The sequence below is a fragment of the Coptis chinensis genome, chromosome 9 (assembly GCF_015680905.1).
Source record: "Coptis chinensis isolate HL-2020 chromosome 9, ASM1568090v1, whole genome shotgun sequence".
Taxonomy (NCBI): Eukaryota; Viridiplantae; Streptophyta; class Magnoliopsida; order Ranunculales; family Ranunculaceae; genus Coptis; species Coptis chinensis.
Window position 1 is genome coordinate 82,304,883 of NC_141464.1, and position 20,473 is coordinate 82,325,355.

Genomic DNA, 20,473 nt, shown 5'->3' on the forward strand with positions numbered 1-20,473 from the left:
GGTTTGAGAAGTATTTTGTGAGTATTTTTAGTTTGAGAAAGAAAGAGAGAGATATGACGGTTTAATTAATCAATAAAGAAAATAAAATAAAACACAAATAAAAAAAGGCTAAATCATTTAATGGCAAAGTACTAATCCAAAGGCCCAGATTACCTGCGCACCATACGACCTGCGCACTGAAAACATGTTCATAAGTTTACATGTCTGTCAGTGTAGACTTACTGACAAGTTTTGCCACTGGAGGAGAATTTGGGCTGTTAGTGGTGGGTAATACCGTAATAGTGGGTTTTCAGAGAGTTCTACGGAAAGATCAAAGATCTCCGAAGGTTTGGCCATTTAGATAGGTATCCTACGTAAATCAGGATATTGAACAATGAAAACACATTATAGCTGGAGTATCTAGTCACTACATCATTATTAAACAAATGTAAAAATACCAATCCACAAATCAAAACTAATAAGTTCATCTGCAAATTTTCATCATATATATCTATAACAATTAATGAAGATACATTCATCTGCAAATTTTCTCCCCAAGTTTGGGAATAATATACACAAGCTTCCAGCATCTCTATAAAAATAAAGTGTTTTAACCTAGTAAACTATTCAAAGAGTGGCAGTCAGGTGTCACAGAATTAATCAGACTTGAGGATATAATCAGACTTGAGGCCGTTCACAGAATTATTGAACTCTGCCTGTAGCTCCACGTGCAGCGCTACACCTGATGCTGTCTGATGAATATATGAACAATGTCACCAGAGCTTGGTTTCCGGCACAGGACACCTAACCAGCCACCATGCCACTCAATGTTTCTTACAAAAAGAGGTGCAAATATGGAACTAGAGAGATGAAAAACTCAAAAATGTTTAAGCAAGAAGAAAACTAATCAGCATCACTATTTGTGTTCTCTGCTGCAGGACTGTATTGGTGAATTATGCATTCCTCTGCTCACTATTCGCATCTCCACGCTAACTGCAAATGCTCCCTCTAGGCCTCACCGCTTCTTTCCCTCCACGTGCCTCGACCTCCTAGGAGCTTCATCCTCGCTCTCACTGTCACCACTTCTGTTTCCCCCACCAAACAGATCTTTGCTTTGGCCTTTGAAGCCTGACTGATATCTTGTTTCATCATCTCGTGCACCACTGGTGCTTTCCATCTCATTACCTTTGCCCTGATCTGGACCAGCACTGTGTCTTTCATTCCAATCGTTTGTTGGTCTCCTTTGATCCTTCTTTGCCCAATTTGCATCTGGTGGTGATGGTCCTGCTGGGCCGAATGGGGGCATAATAGGTGGCCGAGTTGGACGAAAAGGCCCTGCACCCCCCATCCCCATCCCACCCATGAATGGAGTCCGCCCTGGGCCCATCATTCCAAGACCATTGGGAGGAAAGAAAGGTCCAGGTTGTGAAGGGCGTCCGTGATTAAAGCCCATTGCAGGATTTTGACCAATGGCACTGAAGTCGCCAGAAAACCTAGGGCCATAAGGTGCAAAAGGACGGGGAAAAAAATCTTGCATTGGTAACCTATCGGGTGGAACAGACCCATAACTAAAACCATCAGCACCCATCATAACAGGTGGGAAACCACGGACCCCAGGGATTGGTCTCCCTCCATAAGCAGGGTGCATGTGCGGGGGCCACATTCCCCCTCTACCTCGTCCTCTCCCTTGGCCTGGACCAAGAGCTTGGCCAGGACTCTCCTCCTCTTCCTCACTTTCCTCTTCTTCCTCGTCTTCATTGTCTTCAAAAGGAACAATGTCGGGATTCTCAGCCCCATCATCTGGATTGACTCCCATTGCTTTCTCTTCCTTCCTTTTCGACTCTGCTGCAACTGATATTGCCTGATAAAGAAAAGGGGATTTCATTCAGAAGATTACATTGCAATCATGAAATACCTATGAGGCAATAGACCATCAGGTTCAAGTCAAAGTGATACAATGTCCCAGAAATTTTAGGTATACAATATAATAAAATAACAATGCAAAGGTCTAGCTCATGCTTTAGATGATAGGATCTCTTCATATAAGCAAACAACACATGTTCTACGAACATGTGCACCACGTGCAATTAGTGCTTTTATGTAAGAAAAAGTGCAAACGACACCATGGAACTCCAACTATTAACAAAGAACGCTTCATTAAATAAGTCGAATGCAAAATTCAAAAAATTAATGGAATTGACCATAAGTTTCATCTTAACTAAATAGTGATACAATACGAAGAAGAAGAAGTAACCAAAATAATAAGATAAAGACCTTCTAATATAAAATCAAATAACAAAGCATACCATAAGTTCACTATCCGGTTCAAGATAAAGAAGAGATGCCAACTGTTGGCCAATAAAGGGCTCAAGCTCCTGGCAGTCTCGACTTATCTGCAGTAAAAAACAGAGAAATAAAAGTTGTCAAAATTTGAGGTCATGACAGGATTTTCCATACAACTTGTGTATAAACTAGACCAAATCATTACAAACAAAAAGGAGAGTCTGTGTGGGGACACTTTAAATGCTATTCGCCTATTCTACAGGTGGTTTGGAAGGAAAGAAATGAGAATCTTCAAATCAATGGAACATAAAAACTAGACCAAATCATTACAAACAAAAAGGAGAGTCTGTGTGGGGTCACTTTAAATGCTATTCGCCTATTCTACAGGTGGTTTGGAAGGAAAGAAATGAGAATCTTCAAATCAATGGAACATAAAATGGTTCACCTCATCAACTATTGCTGCAGGAAAGATAAACACAGGAAGGGAACATTTAAATTACTCATTTCGTACCTTTACTGGTAAGTTATCATTGCGCGGGTTCCTCAAATGACGGGTTTTGTGGAAGGACAACTCACACAGCTGCAATTACAGACATACAAAGCTAGTAAGTTTTCAAAATATACAAAAAATGAAAATTGTATGTTTTCATACTGTAGAACATGTTTACATTCAAGATTAGAACAGAAGAGGAAGATAATATATTATCCAAAATTTTAAAATTACGACATCACGTTCTCATTGTTGAAAGAATTTTCTATAATTATGAGTTTCATCCTTTCAGGTACTCCAGAAAATGACATGAAAATGCATACTCTAATAATGTTTTCCAACAGGAGATGATAATTCCAAATTGCCAATTATAAATGCTGTGCAAGAGAGGTCCATCGTAGGAATTTTGGTGGTATTAGTGTGACTAGGGCTGTCAATGGTTTCGATAACCCGATAACTGACCCGAACCAAACTGATAAAAAACAGTTTGGGTTTTGGAAATTTAGTTTGCCCTCGACTGAACCGAAACGATAAGATGTTGGTTTGGTTTCAGGTTTGCCCCTCCACCGAACCGATATGAACCCGAACCGATAAGATGACATTTTAGTAATATTTATGATTAATTTTGTATAGGTTTTATCAATTGTGTGTCTAAAATTAATTGATTTGATTTAGGATATTGATTTTATAGTTTTCAGTTCGGGTCAATTCGGTTTCAGTTTGTAATATATCCTATCGGGTCGGGTGAAATATAATATTATTGGTTCGGTTCAGTTTCGGATTTTCCAGAATCCGACCCAAACCGATCCATTAAGAGCCCTAAGTGTGACCCCCTCTTTCATGATATCTCCTAATGACAATCTTGTGACTGAGGCACACCAACAAAAAAAGGTTTTTCAAACGACAATGCCAATTGTAAATGCTGTCCAACAGGGGTCCATCGAAGGCATTAGGCCATTTGGGTATTATAATGTGACTCTATTTTCCACGATTATAATGCGACTCTCTCTTTCACGATATCTCTTAATAACAATCTTTGTTAAGCAAAGAAAAAGGGTGTCCCGTAAAGTAGCCATCTCAGACAAGATTGTGTGCTCTTCTCCTCCCTACTGCGCAAAGTAATCTCCACTAATAATTTTTACCTCTTTTTCTATGATTTATTATGGGTTCTTTCTTCTTTTCTTCTTTCATATGCATTTGTATTTTACTTCAACTGGTGATTTTGAGTTGCCACAACCATCTCGTTGTAAGGGTCCACAAGCAATCCACTTTTCCAAGGTGGAAAAGGCACTAAGGCATGGTCTGGAAACGCTGCGTCCCCCTACTGTCTCTATGAAAAGTGTCACAGGTTTCCTATCTAAGGCACATCACAAACAGGTGCTGCACATAGGTAATCAGCCCACACTCAATTCATTGATTTCTGGTTCTTTAAAGGTAATGCATCTATCTCAGTGTCAACACTGACATTGCTCTCATGTTATACAAATTTCTTATAAGCTAAAGCTGACACTGAAATATATATTTACCCAAAAAAAAAAAGTGTTACAGTTTTAGTAGAGTTCCTCAGGCTGTTCAACTCATCAGTCATCACTAGTTGGTTTTGAGTTGGATGCTCCTAAAGTTTAAGAGTATATTAACGGGAAAGAAGAAGAAAAAGGAAAACCAAAAGCAAGGGATCCTCCCTCCATGACCATGGAAATCATTTTTCCAGAAGCAGACACACATTACAACTTACTAGAGGTAATTCTGAGGGAGTTTAGATCCCATCAAGACCAACAGTCCAACAGGGTATTATCAAGATAATAAAGAAATCCGAACTCCATTTTCGCAGTCTAAAATAAGGCCAGTAAAGCCATATTACATTTCCTAATAATAAACATAGAGGCATAAAGATCAAGATTTGCAACCACTCTTAATCAGCAAAATGTGTAAGTCATACACAAGGCTTTCAACTTAAATAGATAAAACAATAATGGAAGGTGAGGAAAACACAAACGTGGGGCATGGGACTGTATACCTTGGTAAACAGTTTCAACCAATAGTTATGTAACTTTGGACGTTCTTGGTATTAAGACACAAAAGGCTGATTTGTCAAACCCAAGCAGAAAAAAATTATATATAGAGAGAAAAGGAACGAAGTAGGGGAAATGTATTTGATATAATTGTGCAGTTCAGTTTTTGGTATTTCTATTGTCACCCTAAAGCATACAAAAGCATATGGACTTTAATCGGCTACAGAACAGTGTCTGCATGAGGAAGAAAGGAAGACATTTCATATGAGGAAAGGCAACAGTAAAAATATGGTACAAGAGCAGAAGAAAACAGAACCTTCAACCATTTGACAGAGAAATTTCGTCCATAATGTGCAGTTCCATGTGCATATTTCCAGTTACCACCGCCAGCAATTTCACCAATTTTTGAAGTCATTTTGGCACATCCCTTGAATCACCAAAAGGTCATAGTTAGAGTGCAAACAGACTATCAATACTTGGCACATACAGACCACATAAAGTACCATAATTAACAATTGACAAGAACTCATGATTAAATTTAAAACGTACTTGGAAATGACGAGTTCGATTGACTGAGAAAATCAAAATCACATTCTCTACAGAATCAAATGCTTCATTAAGCTTGGCCTCGTTGCTCCTTTGAGTGGCCCACACTCCTTGTTGCGCAGATAATTCTAGGTTCTCGCGGTTGCAACTTTTAACAACGAAATACCTGATTTCATATCCAGAAGAAACTATTTAGATATGCATCTCACAGAAACCACTTGAAGAAATAAAGGGTATACAATGAGGTTTAAAGAGGAAAATACAATACCGTAACGATTTGGACATCAACTGATAGTTTTTCTTTACATTAAATGAAAGATTTCATTTACATATCCAAATCAGTTATGTATTCAACCAAAAGGTAAACTTGGAGGCTCATCTATATGCATATATTTTTTTCAATAGTCAATCTATATGCCTATGTTTGAACTATCTCATTAGTGAACACATATGTCCACTAATCCCTCCACAATAAGTGTCTGTTTTACTAGTAATTGCGTATCAGTTCTGTCAGGGCAGTTGTCCTGTCAGAATAATTCTAACAGCTATAAGCCAGGCACATGCACACAAAGGACATATCACGTTAATAAGGGACAGCACTTCCAAAATTCCATACTCATGCCAAACTCCGGCAGATGAGTCGAAGATTCTTACTGCCACCAGAAATACTAAAAGCACAACCACTACATACTTGGAAAGTAGCTGTTGACAAACGACTTAATGGCCCACTTCTTAGGGAGAAGCACATTGCCTGTCAGTAAAAACTGGGCAAGGGAATTCCAAAGCTTTACCTATTCACTTCAAGAGAGAAAACAACAGATACTATACGCCTCCCCCCTTTATCTTCCTCTCATCAGACACGCACACAGACACACACACATTAGCAGTTTCCCATGCCAACATCAATTAGATCAATGCATATAATTTAACTTAATCAATGTGCCTCTGAGACACCACATGGACTCTGACACACATGTCATGCCAAGAGAAAGGAAAATTTTCAGAAGTTCCTATTTACAATGTCATCTGAAAGATCTGAGTGAGCATTTTCCATAAATACCAATGCATAAACATTGACATCTGTAAAAGCCACACTATGGCTTTTCAAAAATGTAGAAGATGTTTTCAAAACAGATTTTTTCCTTCCCACCACATCTACTAACTCTTTCTCTACCTATGTTACATGAACACGCCACATTTTAAATATAATCTGTGTCAGATACGTATCCACGTGTCTGTGTCAGACACATTGTATGTGATATACTTCAACTTTCAATATTTAGCCGTTTCGGACACTTCGTATCCGTGTTGGATACGGACAAACGTATCCGTGTTGATGAAACTCAGTTCTCTACCATTAGCACAAATTGCTCTTTTGTTTCCTCATTCTTTCTACCATTCAGAGTTTTTGTATATATGGCTATGACACTGAGTAGGGTGTGAATCCTTCTCCAACATCAACTTTATATCTTATTCTACTGTGAAACATATCTAAGAAATTAACTAAGGAAAGTAATCTCAAGCCTTCATCTAGGACAAGGTTATGTTTTTTGAGGCAATCAAAGTCATAGAAGTTGGAAAACTTCAAATACAATTTTGACGTTAATTGTCATTCCAAGACCAAAACTTTATTCCAGACACACAATACTACATAATTACATACCTACCTTTTTTTTGGAAGAATCTATTACATACATATATGCACATAGATATAGATAAAAATAAACCGACATTAAAGGATATGATAATTATTTAAAAACATAAAGTCTATACTATGTGTAGGACGTAATCACTCCCAATTTATTGATAAGTACTTTGGTCAAGTTGAAAAATAACAAGATAACCAGATCACATGTATACATTTTCCCCTAATGATCTGTATCAAAAACTGATAAATATGATGTCTCGTGAAGAAGAATGGGAGATACAATGTATAACATATATGTATCCATAATTCCCAGTATAAGTATTAAAGACGACTACAATCACCAACAAAAAACTTCAATAAAGGTTTTTACAACTGAAGCACCATGATAACTTAAACTGAAACCATAACCGAGAAACTAAAAGCTCTGAACAAACCGAGACAATCCCGGAGGAAGGGGTGAAGCCATTCTGTTGCCTTGACCATCAGGAAGATTCGGCAACTGAGTTTGGTTAACCTGCTGCTCTGGAGGCTGTGGAATTTGGGGTTGCTGCTGCTGAATAATGGTGGACTCTGCCGTTGTAGATTGTTTGAAACCTTGATTAACCATGCTAGAACCTTGTGGTACCTGATATCGTTCTGCTTGTTGGCCATATCCCCCATTTCTAGGCTGAAAAAATCTGTTATTTGTACCACTACTCAGATGCTGAATCTTTTGGAAGACTTCTTCCACAGGAGGGGGAGGTCCAGGCAGCTTTGCATGTCTATACCGGCAATCAGGACCATTTGGACAAAATCCTAACCTATACCTGCAGTACAAGAACAAATAATTAGAAACATAAAAAGATGCAAACAACATAGGTGTTTCAGTTTCCTATACAAGTAGAAAAATAAATATAATACGCCACTTTTAGCAAGCGCAAATTCCCATCAAAGTCATGCACCTAAAGATGTTCAGACATGTATTAACTAGCACACAGGAAAACAAGTATTTCAAATGCTTTGGACGCACATGACGCTCATAAGTAGCACTAAATTTCTTTTCCTAAGATCATCATAATACAAATGTCAAAAAAGAGCTAACCACCATAAACCTGGTACACAAATCCAGTCAAGTGGTCTCATTATCCCAACACGACAAATCCCTAGAACATGTAGTCCCTTGTAAACAGGTTCAATACAGTTTAAGAAAATGCTTTATCGACCATCACATTAACACGACATTATCAATCAAACTCTTCTAAACTCATATTCAAAACTAACTACACTTAAAAATCAATCTTTATCCATCGTAAAACCAATTAAAACAATCCAAACAACACATTAACAAAAAAGGGGGTATAATAAGCAACTTACATATTGCATTCTTTGACTTCCTCATTAGTATGTTTATAAACACAATCCTGCTCCCTACATTCACCATACAATCGAAAAAACCGACAAACGGGCATTCTAGCTTTATCATACTGATGTAAAAAACCACAAGCATCACCTTTCATACATAAACCTCTAAGCCAATGTCTACAAACTGTTTGTCTAAAACTTCTTCTACTACCTCCCCCAATATTATTGTTATTATTATTAATATTAACAACTTGGCCTTGTTCAGAAAAGTTGTTATTGTTGGTGTTTATAAGTTGGGGCTGGTTTAAAGACTGTGGAAAGTGAGAATCTGTTGGGATTTGAGGTTGTTGGGCTTGTTGTTGTAATGAAGATGAGTTGGTTTGTTGATGGTTTGTTTGTGTTGTTGTTTCTAGACCACCTTCGAAATCGAAATTTAAACCACCTTCTTGTTCCTCCATTGGTTAAAAATGAGTACTACTCAAATTGGGTTTTGAAGTTTTGGTGAAAAGACAAGATTTTTATTAGTCTGGGTTTTGAGGTTTTGAAGAATTTGTATTCAACTGAAAAAGAAGAAGAAAAGAGGTTAATACTGGTTTTTTTGTTGGGTTTGGGTGTTTGTATGGGCTTGGGTTAAGTCTAGTGGACTGTCAATGGGTTTTGATAACCCGAACCGATCCAAACAAAACCGATAAAAAATAGTTTGGGTTTTGATAATTTAGTTTGCCCACTACTGATCCGAAACCGAACCAATATAAATCCGTTTCGGATTTGGTTCGCAATATATTTAATCAGTTCGCTTTTAAATTAGATGTAATATTATCGATTCGGTTTAGTTTCGGATTCCCAATTTTCTTTTCGATTTGGATTCGGATTTTCCAAAACCCGATCACGTGCAACGCACGTGCCCGTTTACTAGAAAAATGTGCGTATTATGTTGGCACAGGAAATTTATGCATTCAATTTTACTGAAACCGTGGAAACTTCAGGCAAGACTGCTGCATCTAACAGAATCCGCATAATTTACCAGGTAATAGACTTTAATTATGTTCAGTAAAATGCTTAACTTACATTTATTGTTATATTTAGTTTAAATAAAAGTTTGATGAAAGAATATGTGTTGTGCTGTGGTGTTATGGATGTGGTAGTGTATGGTGTGTTCTGGTTTGGTGGAGGTGGTAGTGTGGGCGTGTTTTGTATTTTGTGTGTATGTGTATGCTGGCAGGCCATGTGCTAGAGTGTTGTGTTTGTGACGTGCTGTTGTGGTGTGATCTGGTCTGGTTTGGTGGAAAGCAGACATTGGCAAATACAATGGCTGAAATACTGAAGTTTGTTAAAAATACGTTATGTAACAGCAGATAAAAAGTGAAGGATCGCATGGGAAAGGGAGTCTATGGTATGGGCATTTACAAAAAGTAATATTGGAAATCCGCTCTCAAGCAATACCTCGTATGAAGGCGTGAATGCAGACTAAATGTAACACTCGTAGCTCCCTCCTACAACTCTATCTGTGTATTCGCAAGGTGTTGTAAAAAAAAAATTGACATTTGTATGTAAAATAGTAGTAAGTATAAATGACACAATACCGTTTAAAAACTGATGTACACCGAAATGAGTACATAATTATAGAGATCTTGCAATGTTGAATTACGCCAAAAACATACAGATTGAGTTCATGGGTATAACATGTGGAAAAAAAAACTTTTGGTTGCAGCAAGAACAAATGTTTTCGGCGTCAAACTCTTCGAGATTCACGGAGCTCGAGAGGGACAGCAGCGTGAAGAGTGATTATGGTTTTGTAGTTTCCCAGCTTCTTCTTATACGTCTAACTGGAGCTTCTTCTTAAAGAATCTCATCAATACGTCTCACTGGAGCATAAATCATTTAACTTGTTTGAGAGTATGAAGAACTATTTATGAAGTACTCCTATACTCAGTTGACCCAGGAAGAAGCTCCTTAAAGTATACACTACTCTCTAAGCTCCAACGAAAACCGACTGGAAGGCCCAGGAATGGGAAAAAAAAAAAAAAAAAACAGACTTATCCCTTCGATCCTCACTGCTTGAAGTTCAATCCCCTCAATCGTCAAAAAACTCTTCCTTCAAAATTCAAGTACTAACTGCTTCAACTACCGCTCGTATGGTTCCTTCAAACTATAACCGTTTCTTAAGCGAAATTGGCAATATACATACAAACAACAATCCATTGTCAAAGCCTCACTTATTCTCTTCCTTCCTTTTCTCAATCTTTGGCATCAACAAATAGCCATCTTTTGGCAATCAACAAATATTCATTTAAATCCATTTTAAAAAATTGTTTGATAATGATTTTTCTTTCAATTTGTAGTTTTCAAGACTGTACATCAACAACAGTGTACTTTTTCTTATTCACATATTTCCAAAACTTTAAAAATATGACCATTTTTAACTCTACTAAAATTATTTCCAACCCAATCCATCATGAAGCAAAAGATTGATGAATGGCATTTTTTTCATAATAGGGACCAAAGAACCAACATTTTTTCATTATGTTAGTCAAGTGGAATCCCGAAATTTTGCAAAATTTTGAATGTGTAAATTGGTGCTAATCACATTTTTAGAATAGGGACCAATAAACAATGTAAGAATTGATCAAATTAATGTGCGACTAACATAAGGATGACACAGATGTAATTCAGCGATGTAGCTAGCATCCATAATTTCTTCCTTTTGACACCTCCATACAAATGGATTGAAAAAATTCAACCCTCCATCATTTGAATAATTCAATCTCCATACACATGAAATGGATCCACATTATATTAAAATCTTTTAATTTGTAATTTTGCAACATAGCCATCTTACCGAAAACTATTATTTACACATTCAATTCAGTCCACATATTATATCCAACTTAAATGTGAACGTTCCTAAATAAAACAAACAAAAAATGGCTTTTTTTAGCTACCAACCCTCCAAGCTTCCTACTTATTTAAGCCGATCCAAATAATTAATGACAAAAAAATAAAAAAAATAAAAAAAAATGGAATCACTAGATCATTCTGGAGACAATAAAAATAAAATGTTACTCTTATTGCATTTTTTGTTAGCTATTTTATTCTTCAGTTTAGAATATCAATTATATTGCACAACATGATGTAATATTCTTATATCTTACAGGTAATTAATACACTCATATAAATCCAACAATGTTCCTCCATCAATTATAAATGCTCCACAAAAGAATTACATGACTAGCAGCACAGAGGTAAACTTCATCAACATAATACCTATTTTTTAGGTAAATTAGTTTGTGCCATATACAATACTAATTACATACTAACTAAATTACATGCGGTTAAATATCTCTTCAAATATATTTATTCGCAACGCATTGCAGAGCAGCAAAAATCGAATCAAACAAAGACTAAAACTAGCGTATTCAACCGTTTTTTTTCTCTTATTGAAGTTCTTTGAATATAAACCATTTTACATACTCCATTCAGACAAATGTAATATGTCATATTTTACATTATACATAATTCTTTCCTTTGATTTTTCTACCCCAATTTTCTTTCCTAGCACGTGCAACGCACGTGCCCGTTTCTCCAATATATGTTTAGGGTATTTCCCATAAGGGCAAAAGGATTAAAAAAAAAAAAAAACAAAAAATAACAACCACTTCTTTTTTTGGTACCCGCCTGTTTTGAGTGAAAATTTATTTCCGCACTCTTCTTCTTCATATACCCAGAGTTCCTCTAAAACTAGACTATAAAAGAACTCGTGGATGATTTTATAGAAGAAATACATTTGCTGTTTCAAGTCATATACAATATTCATTTCTAATTTCTATATAAACAACTTTCCAGTTTTTCCCAGCAAGTAATTTTGCGGTGTTTTAATATAACTACATGATAACTATAAAACTAGGCTATTCATGATAACTACAAAACTAGGTTGGTTCTTCATACCAGAGATTCCAAACTGGTATTATCTTTGCTGCATTTTCAGGTACTTTTTGTTCTTCCCCTGTCAATTATGATAACTGTTTTTATGCAATCTGGAAAATAAAAGCCAATATTCTACTATGGTCTAAAGAGCACCTTCGGTTGAAAAATCCTCTTATTTCAAATGTTTATGGTACCAAAGCAATAGGTATTCTCATATTTCTAGATCTTTAATCTTTTTCGCAGAAATACTTCCTGGTTAAATTTTCATTATGTCACTTCCTTCGCGGTGTTAATGTTACAGCAACAGATCTCTTAGAAAGTTCGAAAGTGCAAGCGATCATAGGGCCTCAAAAGTCTGAACATACTGAATTTATCGCCGATCTGGGTTACAAGGTTCATATACCAATAATATCATTCTCTGCAACTATTCCTTCAATTTATTCACGAAGTCCTTATTTTGTTCGAACTGCTCCTGATGAACAAAGTCAAGTAAAAGCTATTGCATCCAGCACCCAGGCCTTTGAATGGAGAAAAGTCATCCTCATCCATGAAAACAGTGACTACGGAAATAGATTGGTACCAGATTTGATCAATGCCTTCCAAGATATAAACACTCGTATCATTTATAGAAGCTTCATTTCTCCTTTTGCAACAGAAGATCAAATCATTGAAGAGTTGCAGAAGTTGATGATAATGCAAACTAGTGTTTTCATAGTACATATGTCAGCACCTTTTGGTGTCAAATTCTTTTTGAAGGCAAAAGATTTGGGAATGATGAATGAAGGGTATGTATGGATACTCACAAGCGGGCTAATGAACGTCTTAGATGTATTGGAACCTACTGTACTTGATTCTATGCAAGGTGCATTGGGAGTAGTCCCATACATTGCAAGATCAGAAAAGCTTGACAACTTCAATACAAGATGGAAAAGAGAGTCGTTCATCGGAAAAGAAATGATCAATTTTGGGCTATGGGCATATGACACTATATGGGCACTCGCAATGGCAGCTGAGAGAGTGGGAGATATGAAACCCAACTCCCTCAGGCTGGAATCAGATGGAAACTTTATTGATGTCCTGGGAGTCTCCCAGACAGGACCAAAGCTGCTTGAAGAGATCTTAAAGATAAAATTTGAAGGACTGAGTGGAGAATTCCATGTTGTCAATGGACAGTTACAACCCTCAGCCTTTCGAATACTCAATGTTGTTGGTAAAGGTGGGAGAGATGTCGGCTTCTGGACATCAAAACATGGAATTTTGAGGGACCTAATGAACTTAAATAGTGAAGGACCATACTCAACTTCAGCCGAGCATTTCCGAGTTATTATTTGGCCAGGAGAATCAACAACTGTACCAAAGGATTGGGCGATCCCAATGAATGGGAAGAAACTCAGAATTGGTGTTCCTGTGCCAGAAGGCTTCAGTGAGTTGGTGAACGTGGAAAAGGACCCTTATACCAACTCCACGAGAGTCAGTGGGTATTGTATAGACGTGTTCAAATATGCCATAGAGTCACTGCCATATACTCTTCTTTGTGAGTTTGCGCCTTTTCAAAGAGAAGATGGGAAAAGTGCTGGCAGTTACAATGATCTTATATACCAAGTCCACCTTAAGGTAAATTTTCTTAATATTTACTATATCGACATAACATACAGCTCCATAGATTGTTCTCATTTACTTCATTTTTCGAGGTGGGAATGATCAGAACTATGACGTTGTGGTGGGAGATATAGTAATAACAGCCAACCGGTTGTTATATGTTTGTATATGTTCATTGTAGTAATCCAAAGTATAATAGTCTTCTGCGTTCTCCCATTCGTCAAAATTTGATTTTGAATTTTTTTCTTCATTCTCCTTATTCAGTTGGTATTCATCCTCATTACTTTGGTATGATTGATTCAAATCAAAAGAGGGTGTTTGCATGTTTATTGATGAGATAAAAGAATAAGAGGTTATTGGAAAAGAAAAGAAAAGGGGAAAAAAAAATGCGGTTTTTTTTTTTTTGAATCACGTAGAGTAAATGACTTGTTTTAGTCAATAAATACGTTGGGTATGTCTAATAAAAAAGAAAGGTAATTTAGGAAGCTAAATATGTCTAGAATAATTTTTTATTTATTTATTTTAAAGTTGGGGTACGAGAGTGTTTTGTTGGGTATGTCCAAGATTACCCTAAAATTTTCACAAAACTCATGTACAATGGTAAATTTGTTATTCAACAAAAAAACGGTTAAAAAACACAAAAAATTCCGCGTTCACAAAAGGCGCCGTTTCACCCCCATTTTCCATCTCTCTCACTTCTCCATCTCTGTTTCCTTCTATTCCAAACTCCAATTTTTTCTCTTCTCCTTTGTATCATTTTTATATTTTCTTCTCTTTCTTTTAGTATCTTTATATCCCCAACCTCCACTATTTTCTCTCCCTCCTTTTTGTTTGAATTGCGCTGACACAATGGATGAGGTTAGTTTGAACAACTTTACTTTTTCCATGTCTTCTATTCCTTTCTAAGCCGGTTTATATGGCCGGACTTCATATTATTCTTCTAATTTTGCTTACTGCCCTTCATCTCGATTCGATCCCAAATACCGTCAAGGATAAGCACTGGGTTTTATAGATGTTGCCTTAATCTTGGGTTTGAGAGTGAAAAATATCCCCGACTCGTTTCGTTTTAAGGTGCCTCTAAATTTAGGCAGCGGTATTTCAAGGATGATGTGGTGTCCGCTGAGAAAATTCTTGCAGCAAGGGATAAGGCAAAGGGCAATGCGAATGTTAAAGACGTTTATCGGTTGAATCGGCTTTGTGTGTTAGAAGTGTTCATTGTTCCTAGCCTTTTGAGGATGATCGACGTGAAATATGTTGATTTAGCTGAAGACTTAAAGGCTTTTGATGCATTTCCATGGGGAAGAGTTTTGTTCGATTTGCTAGAGGCTTTACTTGAGAAATCTTCCAAGTTTCTCTAGGAAGATACAAGATCATCATATACATTATACGGGTGCACGTTGGTCTTTGTGATTTGGGCTTAATTATCTTCATATTCCTTCACTGGGTCCGCAGAAAATCAACATTGAAGATTTCCCCAGAGTTCGCGGTTGGTATAACCTTCCCTAGATGGTCATGCAATCTATCACAGTTGAGAATATTCTCCGGGGGAAGGAACTAAATGTCATACAACATCTTGCTCTAACTAAATTTGAGAAAGACAATAATATTGTGCAAGAAGCCATAGCGGTGAGTTTATCTGTAGTGATAATATTCGAACTTGGGTATATATTTCTACATTTTATCTGCACTTACAACCCATTTCATTGCAGTTAGAAAGCAGGGAAACTTTGGCCCCAGATGTTTTAGCAAATGAAAGCGAGGTGGTTCAAAAGGTAATGCCATGTACCCAAGTTTATAAAGAAAGTTAAATACGCAGGGAAAACAAGAGCTTATGTGGGGGTGTTCAACAACTTGAAGAGGCAGAATATTTAGTTGGTGAATCAAAGAAGTAACATTACTGGAAAACAAGTGTAATTTAGCATAGAGTTCTCTTTAGCACACACCATTTCATAATATCATGAAACCATGAGGTAGATAGAAGTATGGCTAACTTATTTAGTGGAACTCTTGGATGTTAACTTGACTCCACCATCCAGTTCCTGTGGTAAATTTACAATTACATATATACATTTATCTAACCTTGCATGCACATATACACTTTTATTATTCTCAAACTATTTGTGTTTACATGTTCTGATTATTTAAAAATTGGCCCTGATCTGATTTTTATGTAGAATGCCTTCCTCAAGGGTAACTCAAAATAACTCATCCTATGAAGTTCAAAATATAATAAGTGAACATTCAAAATATATGATGAGTGTTGATAAAGTTCTATCCTGGGAAATCTTTGTAGGTTCGCTATGCCCCGCATATGCCCCACTTATCTTGCAAGGTCTCACATGCACTTTTTCTGTAGGCATGAAATCTGGTATTATTGGTAGAACAGGCAGTGGCAAAACAACACTCATTCAAACAGTATTCTGCTTAGTTGAACCTACTGCTGCTGGACAGATCTGGTTAATTAAGGGGGTAAGATATGGTTTATTGTTAGTAATTACATCATACTCTGAGATATACTAAGAAGCCAACTCTTAAAAATTTGGTTCCATTTTTTCAGCTGAGCAACTATTCCTCAATGAAGGTAGTTATGTACTGCAAGCCTCACTTTGCCCAGCTCTTTAAGGAGTCTGCGAATTTCAACTGGAACTTCCAGTCACATGTACCTTCTTAATAACGTCGTTCGAATTTTCGTTTAATTTTTTACAAGCTGTCCTTCTGTTTATTCACTCATTGCATTTTGATTTTCAGCACTAACAAAGTAGGTTTCAAAGTTAACTCCAAAATTGGTGATTTTCCTCAAACACACCACTGTTATTGGACACGTTACTTGATGAAAGTTTTGATGGTTTATGTTTCTCATTTAATTTATTCTTTTTTCTTAACTTTTAGATTTAACCCATGACTACATAATATTTTTTTCCATGCTGTACTGCTTTTAGATGATGACACTAGCAATGCTTAATATTGAACTTCTTTGCAGTTCCTCTGATAGTTTGTATCATTATTAATTTTTTTCTGTTTTATTATTTATTTTCCTAATTTTTTTTACGTAGTGCGCTCAGTGGTGTGTATTTATTCCTATACGTCTCATTTTTAAAACATTTAACCCATGACTATCGCCATAATTAATATAAAAAAGTTTTTAGCTCCACCAATGCAAAATCCTTTCTTGCATTGCTGGTCCCAAGCCCAGATAAAAGAGGAGGGGAAACAACTTTACTATGCTTTTCTATGTTCTTTGATGTACAAAGGCGGAATCACACGACTAATAGCTAAAACAAAAAACAAAGACATGAATAGTTCATTCAGTTTTACTCTTTACTTTTTTAGAAATGTTTACATCTTGCTTGGAATTATGCTTTGAGAACGTATCTTTCTGTTTTTTCGCAGGAGTGTACATGCCATATTTGACACTTGAAAAGTAATGCTATGTACAACCAATCTAGGTGATGCTATGTGGATATTGGCTGCCACATTATCTGTATGGATTCAGTAACTACATGAATTAAGAATTTGTTCTCCTCAAAGCAGAAAACAGCGCGCAACACTACATGTACACCTACGTACATGAATTAAGAATTTGTTCAATAAAATACAATCAAAGTTTGACGATTATGTTCCTGCATGCATGTATTTGTAGATAGACTTATATCTTAATTATATTTGTATTTTTATGGATGTGCAGAAATATGTTCGTTCAATCTACCACCTACGTCTTGGTTTTGCCTACTTGGCTTCTCGACCATATACATCAAAATGGTATTTATGGTTGGTGTGGCCTGTAACGACTTTCCTGGTGTTGGTGTTCTGGATTTTCAACTACACGTTTACAGTGGAAAAAATCAAATTATACAAACTCAACATGCAAGTGTGGGCTATCCCAAGATATAGTTTTCATGTAGGCTGTCATATTTCTTCCAACCAGCTTATAATTGTGACTATGATTAGTATTTTAAGCTTAATGGTTCTTGATTTGTGTGTGGACGTACATAGTACACGTTAGAATCTAAAAAAAAAGCATATCAATAGCTTGATTGAGAAAGCTATACAGGCACTGCATTGAAAGGAACAAAAGTCATAACACTTGACCTACTAAACCAGGTTAGTTTTTTAGTAGCATCTTAAACCAGATACGATTTCTTTTTGTAAGTTACTATGCGTCGGTTAATTGCCTTATACTTCTTTCGACAAGGAGAGGACCTAAACAAAAATGGATGGACAAGTTCTTCATGGCCAGGAGCTGACAGTTGTGTTTGCTGAGGAAACCAGAAAGAAACCTGGTGAGATGAGGGCAAGGGAATGACAGAGGTAAACTTGGGATTTATGTTTTTTTTTTTTTTTTAAATTCTTTGATACTGTATTTTCCTAGGTTTGTTGCTTTGGTTCATGATTTGTTTGATAAGTGTGTTGTGTAAGAGTTGTGATGTACGAGCATATATAGCCCATTAGGTATATCATAGAACAACTGTTACGCTTAAGGAGCAAACCCTTAATGTGTTTTTGGGATTTGATTTATGCGTTTCCATACAATTTGTGGATTGGCCTTTTTTGGAATTCAAGTGTGTATAGTTCTATTTGCCCATCATCTGACCAGTTTTTCTTATATTCTCCGCGTGCTTACCTCTTACTTTTAAATTTCGCGCAGTTTGTTCAAGATATACAAGTCATTGCATCACGACTCATGGATCGGAATGATTTCAGAACTGAAGGAATGACTATAGTTCTTGGTGTACATTGAGAATGCATGGCTATAGTTCCTGTATATTGGAAATGATATATGTCTTTAACCTGATTCACAATCAACTTGCAGTTCAAGCTTTTGTAGGGTATGTCATGCCTTGGTAGCTTGAAGCAAAATGGCTAAGAGAAATTAAAAAGTTTTAGGAATGAAGGATTAGGTACTCATAAATGGCATGAAGCCAAACGATAACCAAGTAGGGAACAACGTCAGGCCATACTTTGTTACAAGAACAGAGATTCCTTTCACTGTAAATGGTAATGTTAATGGAAAAGCTAATATTTGCCAGCTATTCTCTTGGCGAAAATGTTCCACGAGACTACCATTTGGGTCAATATTTATATAATTCTCTGCATCCTTGCAATGAACCATGCTACAGTAAGCCCATGTCAAGAGACTCTGCACAAACACCATTCATCCAATGCAGTCAATAGGCAAAATATTTGAAATCAATGCTACATTAAATGACCATTCACCCAATGCAATCAATACACAATGCTCCTCAGAAAACCAAGCCACCACTACCAAGTACAATGACATGTCACCAACCAAGTCACAGCGTTACCACCAAATGGCAGTCGACGACAGGTGCCAGCGTGGCACTACTTATGATTTTGCAAATGCTTATGCCTTATGATTACCCACAAAAGCAACCAGCTTTTTAATCATGTTTAATACTGTAAAAATATAGTGTATTGACATGCACCCATGCAAAATCGAACTACAGACCTTCAGTTTACAAGACTGATCTACCACTGAGCTATACGGCCTGTTGTTTGCCTTGCCAATTATTGTTTATAATGATTTTTAATAAACATTCCATTCCATGTTTCAAAGTTCAAATGAAACTTCGGCACAGAACCTAATCACCCAAGTGCAAAGTCTTCATCTAAAGTTCAGCATCCGTAGCAATCCATGATTCCATGAATCGAATATGTCCTGCCATTGGTGAGCAATATTCAATAATGAGTTAGTACATAATGGCCCAAACCAACTCATTATTTTACAATACTCAAGCCCAGAACAATATATAAAAATGGCCCAACCCAGTCCATCATGAAATGCTTAATATATGGTGGACCGAGTGATTATTATTTTGAAAAAAGGTGCGTAAAATGGGATGTGCAGGACTGCAAGGCAAGCTGATCCAATTTATCCAATCTAGGGACTAGGGAGGCATACAATTATACAAATTAAAACCGTTGACTATAGTTATTCATGAAATGCTTTCGAAATTAGCGATGTCGTGGCCTTGATAAAAAATCGAATCGAACAAAGAATACAACTAACATATTGAAGTTTTTTTTTTCTTATTGAAGTTTTTTGAATCTAAAACATTTTACATAATCCATTCAAACAAATGTAATATGTTACTATTCTAATTTACATGCGTTCATTCCTTTGATTTTTTCCACCCCAATTTTGTAGATGAGGTTTTTATTCAACATGACACCTCTGACATACAGAAGTTCCGTCTATTAGAATCAATATTAAACTTTTTTATACCAGTCCAACAATTTTTCCTTAATGAAAAACTTTAGCATTTTTTCCAGTACACCAATCTGTATTATGGATGTTTATATAATCAAAATTGTTGCCGCTTGACAAACTGTTTTTATAATCATCTACGAATAGCATAGCCGCTTGACAAACTGCACTCCTTCAACATGCACTCTGCACCTTCTTCATTATCTTAATCAAGTGGAAGCCCGAAACCTGCCAAAGTTATGCATGTACATCAATAGAATGTGCGACTAACAATAGGGTGAAACAGATGTAATTCAGCGATGCAACCTCCATATAGATGGTTTGAAAAAAACAACACTCCATCATTTGAATCATTCAATCTCAATACACATAAAATAAGATCCACATTATATAAATAGCTTTCAAATGGTTATCTTGCCACATAG

General features: G+C 36.4%; 2 protein-coding genes across 2 annotated transcripts; one reads left to right on the forward strand and one right to left on the reverse strand.

Moving 5' to 3' along the window:
• Nucleotides 1-462: 462 nt before the first annotated feature.
• Nucleotides 463-8,877, reverse strand: CPSF30 (cleavage and polyadenylation specificity factor 30). The gene is made up of 7 exons (XM_086583205.1): nt 8,312-8,877; nt 7,393-7,764; nt 5,314-5,476; nt 5,081-5,191; nt 2,774-2,842; nt 2,286-2,372; nt 463-1,840 (listed from the first exon to the last, which is right to left on the reverse strand). Exons 1-7 carry the CDS (start codon nt 8,755-8,757, stop codon nt 995-997), a joined length of 2,094 nt encoding a protein of 697 aa, XP_086439331.1. The 5' UTR covers nt 8,758-8,877; the 3' UTR covers nt 463-994.
• Nucleotides 8,878-11,523: 2,646 nt separating this feature from the next.
• Nucleotides 11,524-18,848, forward strand: LOC147478734 (glutamate receptor 2.2-like). Its single transcript, XM_086586290.1, has 9 exons — nt 11,524-11,541; nt 12,248-12,428; nt 12,525-13,837; nt 15,532-15,594; nt 16,116-16,291; nt 16,380-16,481; nt 17,213-17,303; nt 17,508-18,130; nt 18,468-18,848. Exons 1-5 carry the CDS (start codon nt 11,524-11,526, stop codon nt 16,176-16,178), a joined length of 1,638 nt encoding a protein of 545 aa, XP_086442416.1. The 3' UTR covers nt 16,179-16,291; nt 16,380-16,481; nt 17,213-17,303; nt 17,508-18,130; nt 18,468-18,848.
• The last annotated feature ends 1,625 nt before the right edge of the window (nt 18,849-20,473 follow it).

Excerpts from the sequence above, each read along its gene's own strand:
- CPSF30 (XM_086583205.1), bottom strand. The coding sequence starts at position 8,757 with ATGGAGGAACAAGAAGGTGGTTTAAATTTCGATTTCGAAGGTGGTCTA. Across the intron at positions 5,192-5,313 it reads ATCGAACTCGTCATTTCCAA|GGATGTGCCAAAATGACTTC; the intron begins GTACGTTTTAAA and ends TGGTGATTCAAG. Across the intron at positions 2,373-2,773 it reads ATGATAACTTACCAGTAAAG|ATAAGTCGAGACTGCCAGGA; the intron begins GTACGAAATGAG and ends TTTTTACTGCAG.
- LOC147478734 (XM_086586290.1), top strand. Across the intron at positions 12,429-12,524 it reads TTATGGTACCAAAGCAATAG|CAACAGATCTCTTAGAAAGT; the intron begins GTATTCTCATAT and ends TTAATGTTACAG. Across the intron at positions 13,838-15,531 it reads TATACCAAGTCCACCTTAAG|TTAGAAAGCAGGGAAACTTT; the intron begins GTAAATTTTCTT and ends ATTTCATTGCAG.